The sequence below is a fragment of the Rana temporaria genome, chromosome 3 (assembly GCF_905171775.1).
Source record: "Rana temporaria chromosome 3, aRanTem1.1, whole genome shotgun sequence".
In the NCBI taxonomy this organism is placed as follows: domain Eukaryota; kingdom Metazoa; phylum Chordata; class Amphibia; order Anura; family Ranidae; genus Rana; species Rana temporaria.
The window spans coordinates 466,573,301-466,601,126 of record NC_053491.1 but is presented as its reverse complement, the minus strand read 5'-3'; the positions used below and the strand labels follow the sequence as shown (position 1 = coordinate 466,601,126).

Here is a 27,826-nt window from a genome sequence, read left to right as displayed (position 1 = left end):
TAGCAGGTGCCATTCTGCCTGCTGAGCCAGCCACCACTGCCACAGGACACATAGGCAATAGTGCTGACACAGACACAACAGTAGCTGTGGGGGTTTTCTCCCCTCCCCGAGTCCAAGCAGTGCCTGTGAAGAGGAGCTGCCAATGCCGCTCCTAATTGGCGGTGGATGGGTCAATCAAAATAAAAGCAGGAACAGAGAGTCATGGGACACGTAGTCCCAAAGATCAGCGGCCCCACTGTTGGGGAGAGATGGAGGCCTGCGGCCCCCATGTTGCCCAGTGTCACATAAGGAAAGAGGACACCACAAGGCTGCCTGGGATAAGGGAGAGGGACCACGAAGCAGGGAGAGGCTGGACACAGAAGAATGGGCAGCTACAGAGGGGGACATCATGGCCAGGCTGGCGCAACAGTTTTTCCGTTCAGCAGCTACATGGTCGGACACAGATTACCTGTTGCAGATACCCAACCTTCCGTACAGATACCACTGGGCTCTTTGGTCACCAGGTTGCCAGTCGAGCACCCTTCAAGAGCCTGTTCCAGGACATCCACTCCTTTGGGCCTTGGTGTCACCAGGATTGGTGAGCAGGCACTAGCCCATCTTGCGCATACAATTTAAGAGAGACACTGCATGCAGGCACCTTTACCTTGCTCTTCATCAGAGCCTTCCCAGGAGACACTTTACACCAATTATCTCCTGTTACTGACTCTTATTGCATTGAGATCTCGTTGGGCCTTTTTGAGCTAGCTGAAGATACTGCACATCTCCACTATAAGGACTCCCATATATCACCTTCTACCAAACCAAGGACTCGGTGAAAAACACTGGTATACATTAACCACTTCAGCCCCTGAAGAATTGGCTGCCCAATGAGCGGGCCATTTTTTGCGAAATAGTGCACTGCGTTGCTTTAACTGACAATTGCGCAGTCGTGCGACATTGTACCCAAACAAAATTTACGTCCTTTTTTTTCCCCACAAATAGAGCTTTCTTTTGGTGGTATTTGATCACCTCTGCGGTTTTTATTTTTTGCGCTATAAACAAAAATAGAGCGAAAATATTGCTATAATAAATATGCCCAAAAAAATATATATAAAAAAACGAATTTCTTTCTCAGTTTAGTCCGATACGTATTCTTCTACATATTTTTGGTAAAAAAAAAAAATCGCAATAAGCGCATATTGATTGGTTTGCGCAAAAGTTATAGCTTCTACAAAATAGGGGATAGTTTTATGGCATTTTTATTATAATTTTTTTTATTAGTAATGGCGGCGATCAGCGATTTTTATTGCGACATTATGGCGGACTCATCGGACACTTTTGACACTATTTTGGGACCATTGTCATTTATACAGCGACCAGTGCTTTAAAAATGCATTACTTTGTAAATGACACTGGCAGGGAAGGCGTTAAACACTAGGGGGCAATGAAGGGGTTAAGTGTGTCCTAGGGAGTGATTCTAACTAAGGGGGGCTACCAGTGACCCGACACCGAACACTGCTCCCGATGACAGTGTCCTGTCACTAGGCAGAATAGGGAAATGCCTTGTTTACATAGGCATCTCCCCGTTCTGCCACTCCGTAAGACGATCGCGGGCACCCGGTGGACATGGAGTCCGCGGGCACGCTCACCAAAATTCAAATTCAAAGCAACGTACAGGTACGTTGCTTTGCACAACCGTGCCATTCTGCCGACGTATATATACATGCGGAGGTCGGCAAATGGTTAAGGCGGAACTCTTTTTTTTGTGAAGCAGAAGGAAAATTATATAAGTGGTTTTCAAAACTTTTTACAAAGTGAAAAGTGTGGTGTACATTTGTATGGCGTCCCCCTGAGTCAATACTTTGTAGAACCCCCTTTCACTGCAATAACAGCTGCAAGTCTTTTTGGGGATGTCTCTACCAGCTTTGCACATCTAGAGAGTGAAATTATTGTCCATTCTTCTTTGCAAAATATCTCAAGCTTGGATTGGATGGAGAGCGTCTGTGATCAGCAATTTTCAAGTCTTATCACAGATTCTCAATGAGATTTAAGTCTGGACTGTGACTGGGCCATTCTAACACATAAATATGCTTTGATCTAAACCATTCGATTGTAGCTCTGGCTGTATGTTTAGGCTCGTTGTCCTGCTGGAAGGTGAACCTCAGCCCCAGTCTCAAGTATTTTGCAGACTCTAAGGCCCCGTACACACGACTGGTTTTCTCGGCAGAATCCAGCAAGAAACTCGATGGGAGACGTATTCTGCCGAGAAGTGTACACTTTTCGCCAAGAAACCCGTCGGGAAACTCGTGGAGCCAAATAGAGAGCATGTTCTCTATTTCCTCGTTGGGCAATGGGAAAATTTGGCTCGACGAGTTTTCTGACAGCCGAACAAGGAACTAGACGAGAAAAACAATGTGCTTTGCCCGTCGAGTTTCTCGGCCGTGTGTACGGGGCCTAACAGGTTTTCTTCTAAGATTTCCCTGTATTTGGCTCCATCCATCTTCCCATCAACTCTGACCAGCTTCCCTGTCCCTGCTGAAGAAAGGCATCCCCACAACATGATGCTGCCACCGCCATGTTTCACAGTGGGGATGATGTGTTCAGGGCGATGTCCAGTGTTAGTTTTTCACCACACATAGAGTTTTGCTTTTCGGCCAAAAAGTACAATTTTGGTCTCATCTGACCAGAGCACCTTCTTCCACATGTTTGCTGTGTACCTCACATGGCTTCTCACAAACTGCAAACAGGACTTCTTATGTCCTTCTTTCACCAATGGCTTCCTTCTTGCCACTCTTCCACAAAGGGCAGATCTGTGGAGAGCACAACTAATAGTTGTCCTGTGGACAGATTCTCCCCCCTGAACTGTGGATCTCTGCAGCTCCTCCAGAGTTATCATGGGCCTCTTGGCTGCTTCTCTGATGCTCTCCTTGCCCGGCCTGTCAGTTTAGGTGGACGGCCATGTCTTGGTAGGTTTGTAGTTGTGCCATACTCTTGCAATTTTCCGATGATGGATTGAGCAGAGCTCCGTGAGATGTTCAAAGCTTGGGATTTTTTTTTAAATAACCTAACCCTGCACTTCTCCACAACTTTATCCCTGACCTGTCTGGTGAGTTCCTTGGCCTTCACAATGCTGTTTGTTTTCTAAGGTTCTCTAACAAACCTCAGAGGGCTTTACAGAACAGCTGTATTTATACTGCGATTAAATTAAACACAGGTGGACTCTATTTATTAATTAGGTGACTTCTGAAGGCAATTGGTTCCATTAGATTTTAGTTAGGAGTTTTAGAGTTAAAGGGACTGAATACAAATGCACACCACACTTTTTAGATATTTATTTGTAAAATATGTTGAAAACCATTTATAATTTTCCTTCCACTTCAAAATTATGTGCCACTTTGTGTTGGCCCATCACATAAAATCCCAATAAAATACATTTACGTGTTTGGTTGTAACATGACAACATGTGGAAAATTTCAAGGGGTATGAATACTTTTTCAAGGCACTGTAGAGCCTAACATTTTCAAGCGACTCCTTTGTGGGTGGCGCTACACTCCTATATCAAGAAAGTTGACCACCACTGTCGTAGACCATTGAACCTTTTTAAAAATATTCTTCTTTTTTTTTTTTTATATGAATTTTTTGTTGGGGATATCGACCAACAATAAACACACACAGAATGTCCTTCCAAATATACATTGTGTAAATCCTACAAGTTTCGTCATAAACACGACTGCATCAGATGTGTGTGTACAAAATGCCAATGAAGTTCGTTGTGCTAACAAAAATGACAGCACACTGTCTGGGCCAGATTCAGAAAAGAGATACGACGGTGTATCTCCTGATACGCCGTCGTATCTCTGAGTGCGGTCGGTCGTATCTATGCGCCTGATTCATAGAATCAGTTACGCATAGATATCCCTAAGATCCGACAGGTGTAAGTGTCTTACACCGTCGTATCTTAGGCTGCATTTTCTGGCTGGCCGCTAGGTGGCGCTTCCGTATTTTTAGGCAAGGAATATGCAAATTAGTATTTACGCCGATTCAGAAACGAACGGCCGCCCGACGCTTTTTTTTTACGTGGTTTGCGTTCGGCTTTTTCCAGCGTAAAGTTACCCCTGCTATATGAGGGGTATGTGTGGCGTATCCTATGTTAAGTATGGCCGTCGTTCCCGCGTCAAAATTTTAATTTTTTACGTCATTTGCGTAAGTCGTTCGCGAATAGGGCTGGACGTAATTTACGTTCACGTCGAAACCAATGACGTCCTTGCGGCGTACTTTGGAGCAATGCACACTGGGAAATTCCACGGACGGCGCATGCGCCGTTCGGGAAAAACGTCAATCACGTCGGGTCACCAAGAATTAACATAAAACACGCCCCCTCATCCACATTTGAATTACGCGCGATAACGCCGGCCCCATTTACGCTACGCCGCCGTAACTTAGAAGGCAAGTGCTTTGTGAATACAGCACTTGCCTCTCTAACTTACGGCGCCGTAGCATAAATACGATACACTGCGCCGCCGTAACAATGCGCGCCCCTAGCTGAATCTAGCCCTCTGTGTTGCCAGTCTCTCAAGTGTCTAAATTAAATTTGCAGTTCCAGCATCCGGTCGCTAGATGTCACTATTGTACTCACTTACATAAAAGAACAAGCCGTTCATTGATCTGTCACCTTCTTAGCTTTTTTTTTTATTTATTTATTTTTTATTTCTTGAAAAAGTGTTTTGCTGTAAAATAATACTTTATAAGGTTACCTTTGAACTTTCCTCCTGCTATTTTGTGGTTATGTCCTCGTGTTCTTCTCGGTCGTAGCTTCATATTGTAAATATTGTCCTCCTGAACCTTATTTAAAGATTACAATCATGTCCCTCCTCACCCCTCTTTCCTTGGGGATGTAGGATTCCTGAAGTATCCCTCAGACCTGTCACTATTTTTGATGCCCGTCTCTGGACACGTTCTATCTTAGAAATATATTTTATAAGTGAGGTCTCCAGAAGGGGGCACAATGGGGTTGATTTACTAAAACTGCAGAGTGCAGAATTTAGGTGCAGCCCTGCTTAGAAACCAATAAGCTTCCAGGTTTTTTTTTTTTTTATTGTTGTCAAAGCTTAATTGAAAATGCTGAAGTTATGAATGTGCGCATGCGCGCGGCGCCGAGGACGGTCATGAGCTGATCGAGCTCCGCACAAGCCTCGGCCCTTACCTGCTACAATTAGCGATCGGACGGGCGGATTGTTTCCTAACCAGCACCTACCTTGAGGGGATCGGATCATGCAGCGGAGGACAGCCGGTAACAAGCACAGCCAGCGCCGTCCCTCCCAGCAGACCCGCAAGACGCGATCCTCACAGGCCCTGCAGCAATCCCCACAAGCTAAGATGGCGCCGAGCAAGGGGAACGTCTCACGTGGCGGCTCCCGGGCGCAGCCGGATCTTCTGGACAAGGAGGTGAGGCAGGGAGGGGGAGGCTTGAGCCCGAAAGGCCCTCATTCCCAGATGCATTCTCCCTGGGGACAGACACTGCTACAGCAGGAATCAGCAGCTGGAAGGGGAGGTGGTTCCCCCATGCAACAGGCCTCCCTGCCTAAAATGGTGCTGGGAAGCAGTGACACGCCAGCAGGGAGAGGCCAGGATCTAGAGACTGCTTTACATGGCCCTGGGAATATGATTTCAGTGCAGGCTGTGGTTCACAGGGATCCTTTTTCCTCACAGTCCCAGGATGGAACTCCCTCCCCATGCTCAGATATGGACAATGTGCCTACTCATTCTCCCTTGCTAGACTCCCCTAATAGAACACTGTTAGTGTTTGCTGACTCCCCTGCTTCGTCCACGGACAGACAGATGGCTGAACTCGCTGAGCTATCATTCAGCCAGGATAGTACTGGTCATTCACTGCCCTTAGCCCCTGCTCAGGCTTCATCATACTCTGGGGACGCGGTGCTCCTGGCCAAGTTTTCAGCCCTTTTACAACAGGAATTAACAAAAGCCTGCACAATGATAACTTCAGGGATAAAGTCTGACTTTCAGGACATTGGAGTGAGGTTGGATAGCATTGAAACCAAAATGGATGGTACAGTCAAGCGGGTTAATCAAAACTCTAAGATGATCACTTCGTTACAAGATCAATTAGATGATGCTAACGCAAAAATTGAAGATTTAGAGAACAGATCCCGAAGATACAATTTCCGGGTGCGGGGTCTCCCGGAAACTGTGGTAAACTTAGAGGACACTATCCACGCCTTGATGACGCAATTGATCCCAGATATCTTACCTCATCAGTTAGAACTGGACAGAGTGCACCGCGCCCTGACGGCCCCCAGGCCTGATGGCCTACCACGCGATGTCATAGTTAAACCACACTACTACAAGATCAAGGAGAGAGTGATGATGGAGGCCAGGCAGATGGGTAATGTTACGCTCCTGGAACATCCGGTTCAGATCTTTGCGGACATCTCTCAATCAACAATTCAGAAGAGAAGAACACTTAAACCCCTCTTGAGTCATCTCATCAATCGCCATATCAAGTACCGATGGTCATTCCCGTTCAAACTGTCGTTTTCATACAAGGGTAGATCCCATTCTTTCAACTCGTTCCAATCGGGGGAGGCGCTGCTCCAAGAATTGGGACTGATATCCCTGGATCCCCAGACTCCCACCAGCGCGTCTGGAAGGGGGGATGGGCCGATTTCCCCATTATGGTCCCAGCAGGGCCGTTCTAGAGCCAGAAAGCCCCCCTTGAACACTTGAATTTTGGGCATAGTTGGTGTCTAATTCTATTCTTCCTGTTGTCCCGTTTTGCCCTTTATAGGTTTGCGGGATGAATCCCTCCCACAGTGAGGGTTACAAAAGTTAAGGACGTATGGTTTTCATGCTATTCATGCTTATCCTCTAGTTAATTTTGTATTTTTCTATGCAGATATAATTGTGCACACTGTTTATACTTAGAGAGGATCTGATCCCGAATGGGAATTACAAATTTTTTATTTTTACTTTATTTTTCTGTTTTTACTTCCTCCTATAGGAGATATCTAGTTTGACTGACTGGTGCCACCTGTCCGTCTAGATTGGAGTATACAAAGGGCCGAGGTGGTATCGCATGCCACGTTTTGTGAACTTGTCTCTCCTCTCCGAGTAGAGGTAACTTCACCCAAGTTGATGGGTGTTTTTACACCCCCCGAATACACGCTGATTAACGGTGTGTCAATGGAGGGGAGGGGGGAAATATTTTTTTCCCCCTCCTTTCCATTCTTTTCGATTATTTGGATGTTTTTGTTCATTTTCTTTTTTCTCCGGTTTTTCTCCCGGACACAAATGTTATTAAACCGGTTTAAGATAGCCTGTGATAAGATGAATACATGCCGGTTCTTTCTATGTCTTTTCCTCTATAACCTGATCTTTCTCTTCTTTTCTCGAGTTCACTTCTCTGTTGGTGCATCCCCCTCCCGAAATGAGATACAACTACAATGCCCGGGACGTATCGAGCCTGAGTCCTCGAAGCTTCAAAACCGTGAGTACAGCCTGCCGAATCACCATGGCTGACGGGCCGCCTGTCAAATACACCATTCTTACACATAATGTGCAGGGTATCAATTCCCCCACTAAAAGAGCGAAGGCCTTCCAGCAATATCACAAGATGGGGGTGGATATTTTGCTCTTACAGGAGACACATTTTTCAAAGACTTCTGCCCCTAGATATTTAAATGCGAGATACACAACGGTGTATTCGTCTAATGGCCCTGATAAGAAACGTGGGGTTGCTATTTGTTTTGCCAAGAAGGTCCCATTCACGCCTACCACTGTACTTAGAGATAAGGAGGGTAGATATGTCATGGTGGTGGGGAAAATTAACGAGAGCGAGGTCACCTTCCTGTCGTACTATGCTCCTAATACGGGTCAACTAACTTTCTTTCACACCATGTTGGAGACCATAATGCCCCATGTGGCGGGCCATGTGATCCTGGGAGGTGATAGCAACACGTCGCTAGATCGGGTTCTTGATAAATCGAGCTCTGAGAAGGGGATTTTAAAACACGCCTCTAGATTGAGTGGGGCACTGGCGCGTCTTCTACATAGTTACGACCTGATAGATGTATGGAGGGATGCTCACCCAACTGATAGGGACTTTACACACTACTCTTATGTACACAGGACATATTCACGCATAGACCATGTGTTCACGTTCTCTCCCCTGCTTTCGTTTGTCTCGTCTGCAAAGATACTCCCAATAGCATGGTCGGATCATTCTTCGGTTCAAGTAGTGCTAACTGATCTTTGGGCTAAATCAAGCCCACCATCGTGGCGTATGAACGAATCACTGCTTAACGATCCGATCTTTGAGGGAGAAATTGAGCGGGCGATACAGAACTATTTTAGAGAAAATTTCTCTTCAGTCTCCTCCCCAGTGACGCTATGGGCGGCCCATAAGGCCACGATTCGGGGCACGTTTATACAGCTTGCCACTAAGGTTAAGAGGGAGCGTGAACGCATGATATGTCAACAGGATGAAGAGTTGCGGCGCATCTTGCGTGAGCAAAAATCTAACCCACACCTCGATTTTAGATCTCAAATCGATGAAGCGCGTACAGCTCTGAATTTGAGTCTTACTACGAAAGCGGAGAAATATCTAAGGTGGTCGCGCCATAGATTTTACTCCTTGGGAGACAAACCGAATAAATTGCTGGCAAGAAAACTAACACCTAGGCCGTTTAATCCCGCTCTCCCTAAATTACGTCTCGGGACTGGCCAAGTCACCCAGAACCCCCACAAAATACTTCAAGAGTTTTCGTCGTTTTTCTCCAAACTATATAAATCTTCGGGTGATTTTAATCAAAATCAGGCAGAGGCATTTTTGCGAGATATACCCATCCCCAAGTTAACCAAAGACCATGTAGATCTAATGGAGGAAGAATTTACTATAGAGGAAACTGTGGCGGCCATTAAATCCCTGAACCCTTCTAAATCGCCTGGTCCGGATGGGTTTACTGGACACTATTACCGTAAATATACTGAAATCCTAGCACCGCGCCTTTGTGCCTTTTTCAATGGGTTGCGAAAAGGGCTCCCTCTCCCGTCACAGGAGAATAGGGCGTTCATACATGTCATCCCTAAGCCTAATAAAGATCATAGTGATTGCACAAATTATCGCCCAATTTCACTGATCAATGTGGATCTTAAATTACTGACAAAAATACTGGCCACTCGTGTGAACTCGTTTCTAGCTCGATATATCCACCCGGACCAGGTGGGGTTTGTACCACACAGACAGGCCCCAGATCAGACTAGGAGAATCATTGACATCATATCCGCGATAAATTCGGGTTGGGATGGCGGCGGACGGAGGGGAGCTCTACTGCTCTCGTTAGACCTGCAAAAAGCGTTTGATTCCCTGTCTTGGGACTATCTTTTTTTTATACTAGGACGATACGGGTTTGGCGCAAGATTCCTGACAACACTCCAAACAATATACAGCGCCCCTATTGCAAACTTGCTGGTCAAGGGCTATAAGTCCCGGGATATTTCTATAAATAGGGGTACCCGACAAGGTTGCCCGCTATCTCCTTTGTTGTTCATCCTGGCTTTGGAGCCCTTGGCGACCAAGATTAGAACACATCCTGATATATTAGGGGTTAGTTGTGGAGGGCGGGAGCATAAATGTGCGCTGTTCGCGGACGACATGTTGATGCTCCTCTCCTCCCCGGTCTCCTCACTGCCTACTCTAAACGCGGTGCTGGGACATTTTGCGGCATTTACAGGTTTACGGGTCAATCATTCCAAATCCCAGGCTCTTGGCATTTCTTTACAACCCCATGTAGTTCGTGCTTTGCGCGGACACTACTCTTTTAGCTGGCAGGAAGAGGCACTCCCTTATCTGGGTATTTACTTAACTCCAACCCTTACTACGTTGTATCAGAAAAACTACCCCCCACTGTTTCGAAAGTTGCTGGAGGACCTTCAAAGGTGGTCAAACAAACCCCCGTCGTGGTTCGGCAGGCTGTATTCGGTCAAGATGACCATTTTACCAAAGGTGTTATACCTTTTCAGGGCCCTCCCAATAGCTGTAGTTGGGGCGGACCTCAAGAGGTTTCAGGCTAAATTACTCGAGTACATATGGGACCATAAGAGGCCTAGGGTGAACAAGAAGACACTATACTCTCCGAAATCGGGCGGCGGTTTAGGTATGCCGGACCTTCTAAAATATTTCCATTCAGCTCAACTGGCCCAGTTGATCCGATTTCATACTGGTCGGTCCAAGCCGCTCTGGATGGGGTTGGAGTCCTCTCTGAACCCAGACAGAGAGGTCAGCCACCTTATGTGGCTGAGGGGACGGGATAGACCATCTATGATGTGCCCGTCGTTATCGTTTTCCCTGGGCCTCTGGGATCGCTTGTCAAAAACTTACGGATTCAAGTCGCCACACACTCCGATGGCGCCCTTATTTCACAATCCCCTGTTCACCCCGGGTCTCCGTCCCCAGGACTTCTCCTGGTGGACCAATAAGGGTTTATTGAGGATAGCAGATCTGTGCGATCATAAGGGGGCTTTGTCAAAAACGGTTCTGCAGGAGAAATACGGTCTTCCGAACTCTGAATACTTTAGATATGCTCAAATTACGCATTTTCTGGAATCTTTAAATCGCACTTCTGATCTTACTACATCTAAGGCTATGGAACAACTCTGCAGAACCTTTGACAAACACTCTGGTCACATATCATTGATTTATGGACTGCTGTCTTCTGGTACCCAAAAAATGGCCTATATGACTAAGTGGGAACAGGATATTGGTATGGAACTGGACATGGCGGACTGGAGTAAGCTGATCCAGGGAGCCTCTAAGTCATATATCAACACCTCTATAATAGAGGCTAATTATAAAGTACTATTGCGTTGGTATATGGTACCTGCACGTATTGCTAGCTTTGTCCCGGGGGCGTCTCCGCAGTGCTTCAGGGGGTGCAGTGCGGATGATACTATGTACCACATTTGGTGGACGTGCCAAAGGGTGAGACGTTTTTGGATACGCACTTATAATTTTATCTACTCTCTAACCCAGGTGAATCTTGTTAAGTCGCCTCTCCATGCACTGCTGGGACGCCTGGTGGAGGGAACAACAAAACACTTGAGAAAACTGATAGCTTTTATCTTTGTGGCAGCTAGAATAACCATTGCGAAGTCTTGGAGGTCCCCCACTGTCCCATTTTGTCTACTTAAGTCTAAATTGTCTTGGATTATGGTGAACGAGAGGATGTCAGCCATTCTGAACGACAGAGTAGCGGTTTTTGACAAGGTGTGGGACCCTTGGATCTCTTATCTCACGACGGTACATTGATCTGTGCCAATGAACGGGTTTATACTATTCTGATATCTCCCTCTCGCCGCCGGGGTAGGGATGCACCATCCTCCCTTTTCTTTTTTTTCCCTTTCTTCTTCTCTTTTCTTCTTTTCCCTCCTTTTCCTCTCTATCTTGCTTACTTCTCTTCCCTCTCCTTTTTATACATTTATAAGGCTGTTTCCCATGGTTAATATATTGAATCAGCTTTAACTGACTGTAACTTGTTGACCCCATGGGTCTAGATAGTGCCTCAAATGACAGACCCGGGGCAGGGTCTAAGTTATCCGTCATGATAGATGATTGCAGTAAGAGTATTAAAAGTTGAGTTAATGATTTGCTTGTGACCTGCAAACATTTGTATCTATGCTAGTCCTCCGAATAGAGGCTATGATTGTTTCTCCCCCTCCCCCTCTCTTTTTTATTTCTGTACACCCTATTTTTTTTTTTTCTCTCTTTTTTTTTTTTGTCTTGAAAAAAAAATTTAATAAAAAACTATTGGAAACGAAAATGCTGAAGTTAGAAGCTCCCCAGTTTTAATTAAATCCAGCAGTCTGCATCAAATTGACCCTCTAGCGCACCTCAGCCTCCTTTGCCAGTACATATATTCTGTGTTGGAAATGCCGAAACTGCATTCCCCCAATGTGTCCACTCAGTGGCGGTGCGTCCATAAGGGGCGCATGGGCGCTGCACCTCTCTCCTGGCACCGCTCTATCACCATAGATAGATTCATGATATACACTGGCAGCAATTGATGGCACAGTGACTGCGCTTGATGGGCACAGTGGCTGCGTTTGATGGGCACACTGGCAGCAATTGATGGGCACACTGGCAGCAATTGATGGGCACACTGACTGCGTTTGATGGGCACAGTGGCTGCGTTTGATGGGCACACTGGCTGCGTTTGATGGGCACAGTGGCTGCGTTTGATGGGCACAGTGGCTGCGTTTGATGGGCACAGTGGCTGTGTTTGATGGGCACAGTGGCTGCGTTTGGCACAGTGGTTGCGTTTGATTGGCACAGTGGCTACGTTTCATTGGCACAGTGGCTGCGGTTGATTGGTACAGTGGCTGCTTTTGATGGGCACAGTGGCTGTGCTTGATGGGCACAGTAGTTGCATTTGATGGGCACAGTGTCTGTGTTTGATGGCCCAGTGGTGGTAATTGATGGGCACAGTGGCGGTAATTGATGGGCACAGTGGCTGAGTTTGATGGGCACAGTGGCTGCATTTGATGGACACAGTGGCTGCGTTTGATGGGCACAGTGGCTGCGTTTGATGGGCACAGTGGCTGCGTTTGATGGGCACAGTGGCTGCGCTTGATGGGCACAGTGGCTGCGCTTGATTGGCACAGTGACGGCAATTGATGGGCACAGTAGCTGTGTTTGATGGGCATAGTGGTTGCGCTTGATGACACAGTGGCTGCGTTTGATGGGCACAGTGGCTGCGTATGGGGGGCACAGTGGCTGTGTTTGATGGGCACAGTGGCTGCGCTTGATGGCACAGTGGCGGCAAGTGATGGGCACAGTAGCTGTATTTGATGGGCACAGTGCCTGTGCTTGATGGCACAGTGGCGGCAAGTGATGGGCACAGTAGCTGTATTTGATGGGCACAGTGGCTGCGCTTGATGGGACAGTGGCGGCAATTGATGGCACAGTGGCTGCGCTTGATGGGCACAGTGGCTGCGCTTGATGGGCACAGTGGCTGCGCTTGATGGCACAGTGGCTGCGCTTAATGGCACAGTGGCTGCATTTGATGGGCACAGTGGCTGCGTTTGATGGGCCCAGTGGTGGCATTTGATGGCACAAAACCTGCGTTTAAAGGGGACAGTGGCTGCAATTGATGGCACAGTGGTGGCATTTGATGTCACAGTGGTGGCATTTGATGACACAATAGCTGCGTTTGATGGGCACAGTGGCTGCAGTTGATGGGGTTTTTTTTTATTAATTTTTTGCCCCCCCTCCCCCCAAAAAATGTGAGCACCACCCGCCACTGAAAAAAAAGCCCTGTCCATGGCACTTTCAATGTGTGCCAGGGCACCCTGCAGATATGATCCCTCCAAACTATGGTGCACATTTGGAACATTGTTTGATAACACACTTAGTATTTATAGAAAAGGGGAAATTTATTCAAAAGTGTTTGATGATGGACACCCTTGAAAGTCGCAGCCAAAATGTTTTACTCCCAAAGAACCTAAAAGCAGCCCCATGATGGGCCCCCTCATCCCCTTATTATGCAGCAAATGTGCAGACCCGGGAACACAAATACAAGTATCTCACCAAAAGAACCCTCAAAATTCATTATATACACAAAAGTGACCACCCCACCTATATGAGCCTCCTGGACATCCTATTTCATAACTGCAGCCATTAATATGGAGTTGCTCTCCCTCCCGGTTATGTCTCCAGTCTTCCGGTCAGCATTACTTGCCTGCCAATTAGGATGTACTGTATGGATACTGAACCATCACACCTTGTTGGACATCACATTCTAAAACTATGGGTCCTAATATCCAGCTGACCTCTCCCCTATAATTGCCTCCACTCCTCTAGGAAGGCTTGATTTTGGAGTTTGTCTGTGAGAATTTGTGCCCAAAAGAACATTTGTGGAGTCAGGTCCTAAAGTTGGATGAGAAGACCTGACTCACAATTGGCATTCCAATTCATCCCAAAGGTGATCAGTAGGGTTGAGGTCAGGGCTCTGTGCAGGACGCTCAAGTTCCTCCACACCAAACCATGTCCTTATGGAGCTGGCTTTGTACCCGGGGACACAGTTATGGTGGAAAAGAAAAGAGACCTTCTCCAAACTTTTACCACAAGGTTGGAAAAGCTTGATTGGATACACCTGGACTCAAGCATTTTGAGGGGTGCCCAAGTGCTTTTGACCAGTGGTGGCTTGTGCTCAAAATTTTTGGGGGGCGCAAATTCTGAAAAAAAAAACACCCATCAATTTCAGCCTTACTGTGCCCATCAAACGCAGCCACTGTGCTATCAAACGCAGACACTGTGCCCATCAAACACTGCCACTGTGCCGATCAAACGCAGCCACTGTGCCATCAAACGCAGCCACTGTGCTATCAAACACAGCCACTGTGCCATCAAACGCAGACATTGTGCCATCAAATGCAGACACTGTGCTCAAATGCTGCCACTGTGCCCAAATGCTGCCACTGTGCCCCAAATGCTCCCACTTTGCCCATCAAACGTTGCCACTGTGCCCAAACGCTGCCACTGTGCCCAAACGCTGCCACTGTGCCCCAAATGCTCCCACTTTGCCCATCAAACGCTGCCACTGTGCACCAAATGCTGCCACTGTGCCCCAAATGCTCCCACTTTGCCCATCAAACGCTGCTACTATGCACCAAATGCCACTGTGCCCAAACGCTGCCACTGTGCCCCAAATGCTGCCACTTTGCCCATCAAACATTGCCACTGTGCCCCAAATGCTGCTACTGTGCCCCAAATGCTGCCACTGTGCCCCAAATGCTGCCAAGGTGCCCCCCCGTCTGCCCAGCACTTACCTTGTCTCGGGTGGGCAGCAGGTGATGGCGGCAGGCGGTGTCCAGTGTCCTCCATTTCTTCCCCGACCCAATGTTTTCTCCCGCCTGCTCCTCCTCTGCTATGATTGGATGCCTGATAGGTGTCCAATCACAGCGTTTGTCATTTCAGCCAATCAGGCGTCAGGTAACACAGACCCGGCACACCTGATTGGCTGAAAGGGGGGTTCTTTAGAGCCAATGGCTCTAATCAGGTGCTTCCAAAAAACACCCCACCTCTATAATTCAGGTGCCCGGTGACCGAAAAGGGGCCGGACACCTGAATAGAGGTTGTCGGCAGTGACCATAGATAGAGTCATGAAATGCATGAATCTATCTATGGTGATTAGAGCGGTGCAGGAGAGGGGGTGGTGCTCCTGCGCCCTTTATGGACGCACCGCCGCTGCTTTTGACCTTATAGTGCGGTAGGTGTGATTGTCCGGTGTCTATGTAAATCTTGCCATATAGTGTATAAGTATATCGTATTTAGTTTAGCATTGCAGCATTTACCTAAAATTATGAAATATTTCTTTCGAGAAAACTGACCCAAAAAAACAAACAATAAAACGTTCCATGAATCAGCAATGTATGGCGAGGTACTCACCTCCCAGAGAGAATTCTATGAAGGATCTGATGGTCTTTCTTCCTCCTTCTTATGGTTTTCATACGGCGTTGTGTCTTATCTTCACTTCCAACTGTTTCCTGGGTCTAATTTCATTTCATATGTAAGGGAAATGGCTTCAAAGTTTAGTCCTGTGGAATTGCTTGAGAAACCACATATCTCTCGTCTTTTCACAGAACGTTCTTTATGCCACACATACTAAGATGTATACAGTCACATGAAAAACGAAATATTCAACCCAATGGAAAATGTCGACTTTTCATCACATTTACAGGCAAACATTAGATCTTTATTCAAATAGTGTCTACAGACAAAGATGATGTACTTCCATAGAAACACAAGATACATTTTGCTTTTGAATCATTTATTCAAAAAAATATTAAGATATCTAAAATGGTGTACTGAGAATAAAATAAGTACACCCTTAGCATCAGAAGCTAGTATTGCCCCCTACAGCAGGCATGCCTTCATGTAGACATTTTGTATAACTGGCCACCACTCTCTCACATTTCTGACCACTTCTCCATGCAAAATTCCTCCAGTTGCAAGATGTTTGTGAACTTCCTGATTCCCAATCCCCATGCAAAGTTTCAATGGGAACAAAATTAGGGCTTTGACTAGGACAGTCCGTAACCCTCTATTTCTTCTATTTGAGCCATTCCTTGGTGGAGCTGCTAGTGTACCTTGGAAACCTATTGTGTTGCATGATTCATTTCTGGTTCAACTTCAACTTTTCAACATCACATTTACATCAAGCACACTTTGATATGATGCAGAATGCATAGTTGACTTGATGACTGCCAGCTGCTCAAACCCTGAAGTGCAAAGCCGTTCAAATGTATAACATTTCCACCACCATGTTTCACAGTTGGTATACGATTCTTTTGAAATGCTATCTTCTGTTTGTAGCAAACATGTCTAATTTTGCTCTGACCAAACAAACCTATCTTTGTATGATCAGTATTCAGCATATTGTTCTAGAACAGGGGTAGGCAACCTTTGGGAGGTGGCGATCTACCTTGACAACATGGAACAGATCAAAGAAAACCCCCGGTGTGCTGCACCCTGTTTTAAAGATAATAATTTACTATCAAGCCCCCAATAAAAAGACACCATAAAGAACACATGGTGTATCGCAGTAGTGTCCCCCTTCACACCCCCCCTACAGTATTGTCCTCTGCCCCTTTACATTACCCCCCACAGTATTGTTCTCTGCCTCCATCACATCACCCCCACAGTATTTTCCACTTCCTCCCCACATATCACCCCCACAATATTGTCATCTGCCTCCCTAAAATCACCCCCACAGTATTGTTCTCTGCCCCCTTCACATTACTCCCACAGTAGTATCCTCTGCCTCCCCTCACATCACCCCTCACAGTATTGTTCTCTGCCTCCATCATATCACCCCCACAGTATTTTCCACTGCCTCCCTCACATCACCCCCACAATATTGTCCTCTTCCTCCCTAACATCACCCCCACAGTATTGTTCTCTGCCCCTTCACATTACCTTCCACAGTAGTATCCTCTGCCTCCCCTCACATCCCCCCCACAGTATTATTCTCTGCCCACTTCACATCACACCCCTCAGTAGAATCCTGTGCCCCCCTTGCATCACCCCCCCACAATAGTGTCCTCTGCCGCCCTCTACATCAGCCCCAGAGTGTTGTCTTCTCCCCCCATTTCAACCCTTCATATCACCCCCCCCCCCCACAGTATCGTCTCCCCTCCCCATAGCAGTGTCCTCTGCCCCCTTCACCTTAACCCACGCTCACAGTAGTGTCGTCCCCCCATAGCAGTGTCCTCTGCCCCTTCACATCAACCCACCCCCCACAGTAGTTTCCCCCCCCCATAGCAGTGTTCTATGACCCCTTCACCTTAACCCACCCCCACAGTAGTGTCTCCCCCCCCCCATAGCAGTATCCTCTGCCCCTTTCACATCAACCCACCCTCCCACAGTAATGTCCTCTGCGCCTCCTGCTGTGGCCCTTATAACGGGCACAGCAGGTGTACAGACCCAGGAACTCGGCACAATGATGGTGGGACCCCCTCATAATGGGCACAGCAGATTTACAGACCAGGAACTCAGTGCAGGGATGGTGGGAACCTCTCTTAATGGGCACAGCAGCTGTGTGGACCTAGAAACTCAAATATGGTGGGAGTTGCTCATAATGGACACAGCGGGTGTACAGACCCAGGAACTCAGTATAGGGATGGCGGGAACCCCTCATAATGGACACAGCAAGTACAGACCTGGGAACTCAGTACAGGGACGGCGGGAACCCCTCATATCGGGCACAGCAGATGTACAGACCCAGAAACTCAGCACAGGGATGGTGGAAACCCCTTATAATGGGCACAGCGGAGATACAGACCTGGGACATCAGTGTAGGGGTCTAACCAATAGAACTCCTAAGAGACAGAAGAGATTGTCAGGGAGCGTACCTCTCTAACATCCAAATATCAGTTTTGGGTGGACTGAGCCCTTAGATTGTGGACAATTGACATGTAAAAGAGTTGAAAAAGAACACTTGTTTCCGTGTTCTCCAGTCATGTATGGCATCTTCTCAAGAGGGGGGGGGGGGCACTTAGAATCTTGAAGGAGTCACAGCTGAGACACGATAAGACTTCCCCCGTCACATTATATCTTAGACGGCATCCCTTTTGGCTGTGCCCGCTGGCAGCTGCCCACATGGTGCTGTCAATCAAGGGGTGGAAATAAATTTCACGGATCACATTATGTGTCCTTTGTAAAAGTGAATTGGGAGGAACAGAAATAGTTTGCTCTCCTGAGGATCAAGAGAACAGAGAGCAGTTAGATTAGTCTTCTAGCCCGAGCCAAGGCTATTAGTGTCCCTGATACCAGGAGAACACTATATTGCAGAGCATGCTGACATTGAAGTCAAAGAAATAAAATGTATGTATAGCCAAAACTGGCAGAACTCAGGCCAAAAATAACAGGATAAAATCGAATAGCTCATTAAAAGATAAAATACCAAATCCAGCTTTTGATGTGATATGCGCCTTTAATCCAGAGACTTTCCCCACAGTACTTTTTTCTGCCACTAGATGTCCTTGGTATGATGGCCAGGTGGCACAGAACCCAGATCACCTGACTCCACCCAAATAAATAGGTTCTCCCAGCAGGCGAAGACACCCCATGGCTGAGACACCCCATCCATTCATAATCTGACTTGCTAAGCCCCTGTCAATCTCATGTCACCAGCCACAGTGCCACCTAGTGACAGAAGAGAAAAGGTGCAGCAATTCCAGAATTTAGGGAGGAATCAGTGTATCGTCTATCAATCCGCCAGGACAATTACCACCTGGCAAACTAAATTTGTTAGCAACCCTGTCTAAACACCAGGGTGCTACACTTGTTTAATAAATATTTTTGATTCTATACCCGGTTCCTTTCATGTGCCTCATTCAAAGTCCCAAACCCCTGCTCTTTATTGCACCAAAGGACACAAAAAACTTGCCCTTTGTTTAGAAAGTTTGGAGCCCCCTAGAGGAAATGTTTGCATGGAGACCAGATATGCTTTTAAGATTGCACATCATTTTTGGTTTTGTCTAGAAGGCCTAAACCACTTGCCGACCGCCGCCTGTACATATAGGTCAGCAGAATGGCAGGACTACACAAAGTAACGTATATATACGTCACTTTGAATTTTGCGCCGTGCGGGCACGCGCACCCCTGCCGCAAACTCCGTGCCTGCGGGACCCGCAGACTCGATGTCTGCCGGTGTCCCACGATCAGGTCACAGATCGGCAGAACGGGGAGAGGCCAGTGTAAACAAGGCATTTCCCTGTTCTGCCTAGTGACAGGACAATGATCTTCTGCTCCCAGTAATCGGGAGCAGCGATCAGTGTCATGTCACAGTAAGCCACACCCCCACACTGTTAGAATCACTCCCTAGGACATACTTAACCCCTTGTTTGTGCCCTAGTGATTAACCCCTTCCTGCCAGTGTCATTTACACAGTTATCAGTGCATTTTTACAGCACTGATCACTGTATAAATGACAATGGTCCCAAAATAGCATCAAAAGTGTCCGCCACAATGTCGCAGTCACGATAAAAATCGCTGATCGCCGCCAATACTAGTAAAAAAAAAATATTAATAAAAAATGCCATAAAACTATCCCCTATTTTGTAGACGCTATAACTTTTGCTCAAACCAATCAATAAACGCTTATTGCAATTTTTTTTTTTACCAAAAATATGTTGAAGAATACGTATCGGCCTAAACAGAGGAAAAAAAATTAGATATTTTTTGGGGATATTTATTATAGCAAAAAGTAAAAAATATATATATATATATTTTTTAAATTGTCGCTCTATTTTTTGTCTATAGCGCAAAAAATAAAAACCGCAGAGGTGATCAAATACCACCAAAATAAAGCTCTATTTGTGGGGAAAAATGAAGGCAATTTTGTTTGGGAGCCACGTCGCACGACCGCGCAATTGTTAGGTAAAGCGACGCAGTGCCGAATCGCAAAAAGTGGCCCGGTCATTTGGCAGCCAAATCCTCCGGGGGCTGAAGTGGTTAAAAACTGTGTGACAAATGGCAGCCCAATATAGAGAGGTTGTTTAGAGCTTTCCATAAGACCCTTTTGGTGGCCATTTTGAAGTTGACACCACAGCCGGTACGAGGAAGGCAGAGGGAGGGGCAGAGAAAAGTTGACATCTCAAGATGACATCGGCATTGTCAGTGGTACAGTCAGAGTTACAGGCCTCTGGTGTTTTAGGATGGACCTTAATCTGTCTGTGGATCTAGCAAACCAAAAATACAATAACTAAAATGACTAAAGAGACAAGTAAAATTTTCGCTATAGTGTTATACTCTTGTAGCACACCCCTCCCCCAAGAGCTGCTTGGTAATTTTGGGTTCTCTGTTCTGCGGATGGACTACAAGAACAACCTCAGCCCCTCTGACACAACTGGTTGAATAAAAATCACTGCAAACATAAATAAAGACACAAGTGTAAAATGCCTTTTACCTGGCTGTGGGTAACTACCAATAAATAGACACACACCCATGTAGTGATAAATGAATTTAATCAATTGATACGGGTTAGAATAAATTGTAGTTTGTACATAAATTAGCACGCAGCAGGTGAATTATGACAAAGTCTACTAGACAGAGTAATAACTATGCCAAAGTGGCTAAGATCAGGTGCTATGCCTCTAACTGAAATCAACACATGAATTAGCAAATCAGCAATAAACAATATAGATACAAGTAGATAAATGCACTACAAATGATTTTAATACTACACGAGTATACTCTGAGGGATTGACTGGGGTATGGCACAACATCTAAGAGGTACCTCTTTAGCTAAGCAAAGGGACAAATACCTCAGGGCAGCAACTGTTAGGGGCAGATTTTTAGTCCTGACTCTTCAGCCGGCCGTTGGGGCCTGGTAACCGATGGTGCGCTTTAAGGCAATCAACAACGGCAGGCAGTATTTTAGCTATAGGGTAGCTAGTAAAGTAGTTCCTAGTGTCTTAGTCTCTAGCTGGGGCAGAAGGTAGTGGCCGCAAGGCCCTCTCTCTGTCTTTGGTGACACAGTTCCTCTGGGTAGGTGTCTCCTCCCTCTGGGTTGTCTGTGGTGACTTTGATAGGCAGCGTGGCAGGGGCTGTATCCTGTAAGTGACTCCAACTCTCTGCACTCAAATGACAGCTCTGCATGGTCTGGCTTCCAGTGGCTCAGTTGAAGTCTCTCCCTCTCTCTTTGGCATGGCACCCCGCAGCACCATCCTCTTGCTCTCTCTGTCTCTATTATACTCTACCTCTTTGTAGAATTTTGCCCGGCAAAAGTTCTCTCCTCCCCTAAGCATGATGGGGGCTGAAGTCCATGCCACATTAACTTCAATGGACAGAGCTTCTCAGAGGACTACATGTCCCATCATCCTGCGCTGCTCTCTCCTAATTGGCTCCTTGTTCTGCTTGCCAGGTAAGGGTAAAGACAAGACTTCATCTCTGTAAGATACTTTTTGAGACAAGACTTATGCCCCGTACACACCATCACTTTATGTGATGAAAAAAATTACGTTTTTAAAAACGTCACTTTAATTGACCGTGTGTGGGGGAAAACGTCATTTTATGTCTTGTAAAAAACGACCAAAAAAAATTGAAGCATGCTTCAATTTTATGTGTCGTTTTTCAAAACGTCATTTTTTACTTTTACAGAAATTGACCGTGTGTAGACAAAAACGTTGTTGAAAACAACGTTTTTTCACCCGCGCATGCCCAGAAGCTACTTATGAAGCGAGCTTCAATGGAAAAAGTGGTGAGAACGTAACCTCGCTTTGCTAGAACATTGTGAGAAAAACTATGGTGTGTAGGCAACTCCGTCTTTGAAAATTGAAGTTTCAAAAACGTCATTTTTTACATCACAGAAAATGTCGTTTTTTTCATCACATAAAGTGATGGTGTGTACGGGGCATAAGTTCTGTTCTGAAAAATAATCTTTAGTTGTATGTTCAAAGCCTCCACGGGAGATTGGAGGGCATGCCCAAGCAGATCCTTCCTCTGCTATAGCAACTCACAGCCTGCAGTCAGGAGATCTGCTTTTATTATGAAAACTGTTGCAGAAAATTTGAAAGAACTCTTTGGAGGACCCAATCAAGTGCTTCCCGAGACAGTGGTTAAGCTTAAGGGAAGTCAAAAAAGGGTAAGATACGCCGACGTAAGTACAAATGTGCGCCGTCGTATCTATGCGCCGACCCACATACTAAAATACGCCTAAAAATAAGCTTCCTACGACCGACGTAACTTGCCTATGCCGTCGTATCGTGGGTGTATATTTACGCTGGGCGCATTTGCCGCTCCCATTGTACTGTTTTCCACCTTCACTGTTGTGGGAAGAGTAGAAATAATAGATGTTGGCACTTCTGTGGTTTGTGGAGTTGTTCTCCTCTGTTCAGTAGCTGTCCTCATAGTAGTCTCAAGTACATTATACACTTATACAACTCTCTTGTAGTCTTCATTGTCGTTATCCATGGTTCCAGGGCCAACTTTAAGGCAGGGCAAAAGGGGAAGCTGCCCTGGGCTCTTTCATTGTTGTGGGGCCCAAAGCAGCTGCCTCATACTTGCCAACTATCCCAGTTTAAATTCCCTTGTACCCGGAAGTTTTAGTCCTTTGCTGTGTCCTGATATCTCAGTGTGAAGTGCTGCTACTAATGGTGCCCAGCTCTGCCCTATTGTGTACAGATGACTCACCAGCAGACCCGCTGTTTACATGTAAATAACCGTCATTCATATGTAAATGATGGGAGCATTCATATGTAAATAATTGGAGCATTCATATGTAAATAGCGACAGCATTCATATGTAAATAACCAAGGCCGTCGGCATTCATATGTAAATAAATGTGGCATTCATATGTATATCATGCCCTTTTGCAGTGAAGAGATGATGTGCTGTAACCTCTAGCAACCAATCAGTTAGCAGTATTACTGTACAGTAATCTCTAGCAACCAATCAACAAGAAGAAATCATATGCTGTAACCTCTAACAACTAATCAGTGAGCCGTGATGTGTGCTGTAACCTCTAGCAACCAGTCAGTAAGTGGTAATGACATGCTGTAACCTCTGGCAACCAATCACAATTACTGCCTGATCTGATATAGTAAACTGAATTTAAGTCTAGCTGATATTTATTGTATGTCTTAGAGCAAGTAGAGAGCAAAATTGCATGGGGGGACCCAAGATTTTTTTTGCCCAGGGTCCAATCAACATTAAAGACGGCCCTGCATGGTTCTGTGGTCTTGGTAGTTTAATTACTGGCATATTTTTTTCTGGTGTCATTACGTTGGACCACATCACCAAGGTCCTCGCCATTACAAGCATCCATATTATATTCAATAAGTGGGGTCTTGTCAGAGCAGAGAACACTTTTCTCGTCATTAATTGGAAATCCATCAGGCAGTATAGTATAGATATTATACCCATTATCTTCCACCCATTCCTTAAAATAGTGGACGGCACAGTTGCAGTTCCACGGGTTCTTGTCAAGATACACATAAGCAAGAGAATTCAGGCCATCAAAGAAATCGTCTGGAATGTTTGTCAGTACGTTTCCTGCCAAGTAAAAATTTGTGAGATGGACAAGGTTGAGGATGAGATGGTTTGGAAGTTCCCGCAGCTGATTGTTCGACAAATCCAGAAGGTCTAAGCTTTTCAAGTCATGAAAAACCTGTTTAAAGAAATAGAAACAATCATGTTTGAGAACTTTTTTCTTTTTACAGTCAATATTTTAAAATGCTTCTTCATTCAGTCACTACACAAACATATAATTACTCTCGCTAAATATACATCAATTATTTTTGCTTGGCAACAAATTTTGTGATATCTTAGTAAATGCCAGTTTTTGAACTAAGGGTGGAAGAAGATTACACATGGGTAAAACTATTGGCCTTGTAATAATTTTTAGACCTTCTCTACAAGTAATTGATCTTTAATTTATCAGGGTTATCTGGCCTTTTTCTAGGTTGTGTGGCAGATAAATGCTCATGCCGCGTACACACGATCATTGGATGACTGAAAGCTCCCTCAAACTCAACGGATCCAAAACAGAATTACTCATCCTTCACGCAAATCGGAAATCCAATTCTAGGACCACATGGACACCACCCACCATCCTTGGACAAACCATTGCGCCAAGCAACAAAGTCAAAAGTCTCGGAGTCATCTTTGACTCAGACATGACGATGGATGCACAAATAGGATCAGTCGTCAGCGGTTCTCATCATCTGCTCCGCATGCTAGGTAGACTCATCCCCTTCATCCCGGAAGAGGACACAGCACTAGTGGTTGGAACTATCATCAACTCACCACTCGACTACGCAAACTCCCTCTACTTAGGACTACCGAAATACCAGATTTCACGTCTACAAGTCATCCAGAACACGGCAGCCAGACTGGTAACAGGTAAAAAGCCGTGGGAATCAATCTCCCTGGTCTTGAGGTCCCTCCACTGGCTGCCCGTACAGGACCGGGTGACATTCAAGACACTCTGCCTCACGCACAAATGTACACAGGGTAACGCTCCTCAATACTTAAGCGAGAAAATAAAACCCTACGTCACCAAGCGTTTGTTCTGGTCAACCAACCAAAACCTTCTCCAAATCCCTAAATCACGCTACAAATCTAAGGGAGAACGTAGATTTGCAGTCCAAGGACCACGGCTCTGGAATGCTCTGGTCAACCAACCAAAACCTTCTCCAAATCCCTAAATCACGCTACAAATCTAAGGGAGAACGTAGATTTGCAGTCCAAGGACCACGGCTCTGGAATGCTCTACCCACGACCATCCGCTTGGAAGAAAACCATCAGGCTTTTAGGAAAAAACGAAAGACCCACCTCTTCTGAAGGACCAGGACGACACTGGATGCAAAGCGCCTTGAGGCGATTAAGTTCGCATTTGTTGCGCTATAAAAGTTTCTCACTCACTCACATTGTTCGGCATGAAATAAATGTCGTTTTAAAAAAAAATCATTTTAAATGATCATGTGTGGGCTTCACATCATTTTTCAGGTTCTGAAAAACGACAAAAAAAAAATTCGAACATGCTGCATTTTTTTAACGTCGTTTTAAACTATGCCGTTTTTTGGGTTGTAAAAAAATGATCGTGTGTGGGCTAAAACGATGTTAAAAACCTGTGCATGCTCAGAAGCAAGTTATGAGACGGAAGCGCTCGTTCTGGTAAAACTACCGTTCATAATGGAGTAAGCACATTCATCACGCTGTAACAGACAAAAAAGCGTGAATCGTCTTTTACTAACAAGGACGCAGCTAAAGCAGCCCAAAGGCGAATGGAACTTTCCCTTTATAGTGCCGTCGTACGTGTTGTACGTCACCGCGCTTTGCTAGATAATTTTTTAAAAACGATGGTGTGTGGGCAACGTCGTTTTAATGATGAAGTTGGGAAAACGTTGCTTTTTTCAACATGCTGAAAAATGATCGTGTGTACGCGGCATCAGATGTGTAAAGGTTTGGATGGAAGATTTAGTAATACAAGGCTGTAATGGCACACCGTTTCTGTTTTGTTGAATCTGCTGGCCCCTCACATGCTATGGGGGATCCCAACCTTAAAGCGGGAGTTCACCCAAATGTTTTTAACATTAGATTGATGCTCATTTTGTCAAGGGGAATCGGGTAGTTTTTTTAAAATCGAACTTACCGTTTTAGAGAGCGATCTTCTCCGCCGCTTCCGGGTATGGGCTTTGGGACTGGGCGTTCCTATTTGATTGACAGGCTGCCGACGGTCGCATCAATCGCGTCACGAGTAGCCAAAAGAAGCCGAACGTCGGCTACTTTCGGAAAATCGTGACGCGATGTATGCGACCGTCGGAAGCCTGTCAATCAAGTAGGAACGCCCAGTCCCGCAGCCCATACCCGGAAGCAGCGGAGAAGATGCATCTCTAAAACGGTAAGTACTGCTTCGATTGTAAAAAAAACACCCGATTCCCCTTGACAAAACGAGCCTCAATCTAATGTTAAAAAAAAAGGTTTTTGGGTGAACCTCCACTTTAACTAAATGCTTGTATTGATTTAATTTGACACATCAGTTTGGATGGCCGAATTTGTCACAGATTAGGCCACTTGCAGCCAAACAGAAGTACTGAATGACCCACTCTAGAAAAGTTGGCCCGGGGTATTCCTACCTAAAACATATTTTATCTCTTAGAACCTATGAGATTCAACCTCTCCGTTAACACTTAGGCTTCATTTCCACTGGCGTTTTTACAGCCACTTTTCTGAGCGTTTTTTACAGCTTAAAAACGCCTGTCCATGTTATTCTATGGCATCATGCCCACATAGGCGTTTTTGAGCTGCAAATGGCATAGGCGTTTTTGAGCTGTAAAAAAAAACGCAGGACCAGGGGGTTCTGAAGCTCCAGAGTAGAGCTGTAAAAACGCCAGACGTTAAAAAACGCTCAAAAACGCTCAAAAACGCGCGAAAACGCTCAAAAACGCGACCGCTGCATTTTTAAAGCTTTTTTTTTTTTTACAAAATAAACATGGACAGGCGTTTTTAAGCTGTAAAAAAGCCTAACAACAGTGGCTGTAAAAACGCCAGTGGAAATGAAGCCTTAGGCTGATGTTGGGCTTTATTTGAACCTGTTACATTACATTACTTTAAGTACAAGTTCACTTTATGTACCCTCCTTGGCATTTCCCTATGTTGGCCTCTGCAAAACACATTATATATTCATTCTGCAGAAAACAATACACTTCAAATCAGAAGACTTTCAAGGTTTCATAATTGACAGGTTCACTTTACTTTCCATGTAAGAATGAAACAAACAGAAAATAGGAAAGGGTCAGCGAATTATAAATACATGTTAGCACCTTGTCTGAAAGCGAGTTGATGGTATTTTTCTGGAGCTCCAACACCTTCAGGTTATTCAGTCCTTTGAATGCCGAGTCAGGAATGGTGGAAATGTGATTGTTGGACAGAACCAGCCTGGTTAAGCTGGACAGTTGGGACAGATCTGGGATACTCTTGAATGAGTTATTGTCCAGATTTAATTCTTGTAACATAATTGGAAGGTCCACCTTAAAGCTAGTCAAAGCATTGTGTGATAAGTCCAGCTCCACCAGCCGTTTCATCCCTTTGAAGGTCGAGGTGGAGATGGCCTTCAGGTTATTAAAACTCAGGGTAAGAATGCCAGTATCTTGGGGTATCTTCTTTATGGGGATGCTGGTTAAGGCAAGTCGAACACAAGACGTCTCTTTCATGCCTTTACTTTTATTACCCTCTGTGATACAGGAAGAGGAGACACGGTTGCCATAAAGGATACCAAAGATCCAGAAACAAAACACAGAGCTCGTGGCAACCTTGGTGGGGCTAAAGTCGGCTAAAAAAGAGAAAAAAATAGACTATGTTAATGATCATAATGAATATATTTTTAAAACTAAAAACTCTATCACATTCTCTCCAAGGGACCATTTACATTTCTGCACGTTAATGTGTGTTGCGGTTAGGCAGCCCATTCATTTACCAACCCTAATTCCAAAACAGTCTGTATAAAATCTATATAAAAACAGACTGCAATGATTTGCAAATCTCTTAAAATAGAAAATAATAAAACCTAAACACATAAACTGAGCACATGGACCATTTTAAGAAAAAAATATGGTAATTTTAAAATTGATGGCAGCAACACATCTCAGAAAAGTTGGGACAGGGCAGCAAAAAGTTGGAAAAGTGCAGGAGTTTTGGTGAGCTTTCAGAAAGTGCATCACACCCGCAATATATAATAGAAGTCTATAGTAAAGTGCAGCTAACTAGCAGGAAAGCTGCAGGTTCCTCTGCACCTGCAGTACATAAGTGTAAAAGCAGTCTTATAAGGGG

General features: G+C 45.4%; 1 protein-coding gene across 2 annotated transcripts in view; it reads right to left on the bottom strand.

Moving 5' to 3' along the window:
* LOC120933576 (platelet glycoprotein Ib alpha chain-like) overlaps positions 1–27,826 on the bottom strand; it is a 52,620-nt gene that overhangs the window by 14,668 nt on the left and 10,126 nt on the right. Inside the window, exons 4-5 of one of the 2 annotated variants that reach the window (XM_040346850.1) lie at positions 26,821–27,329; positions 23,150–23,663 (exon numbers count right to left, since the gene is read on the bottom strand). In XM_040346850.1, coding sequence (XP_040202784.1) covers positions 23,244–23,663; positions 26,821–27,329 — 929 coding nt within the window. In that variant the 3' untranslated portion in view covers positions 23,150–23,243. Of the gene's footprint in view, positions 1–23,149; positions 23,664–26,820; positions 27,330–27,826 lie in introns of those variants that run through there. The other variant, XM_040346849.1, reaches the window with a different exon arrangement.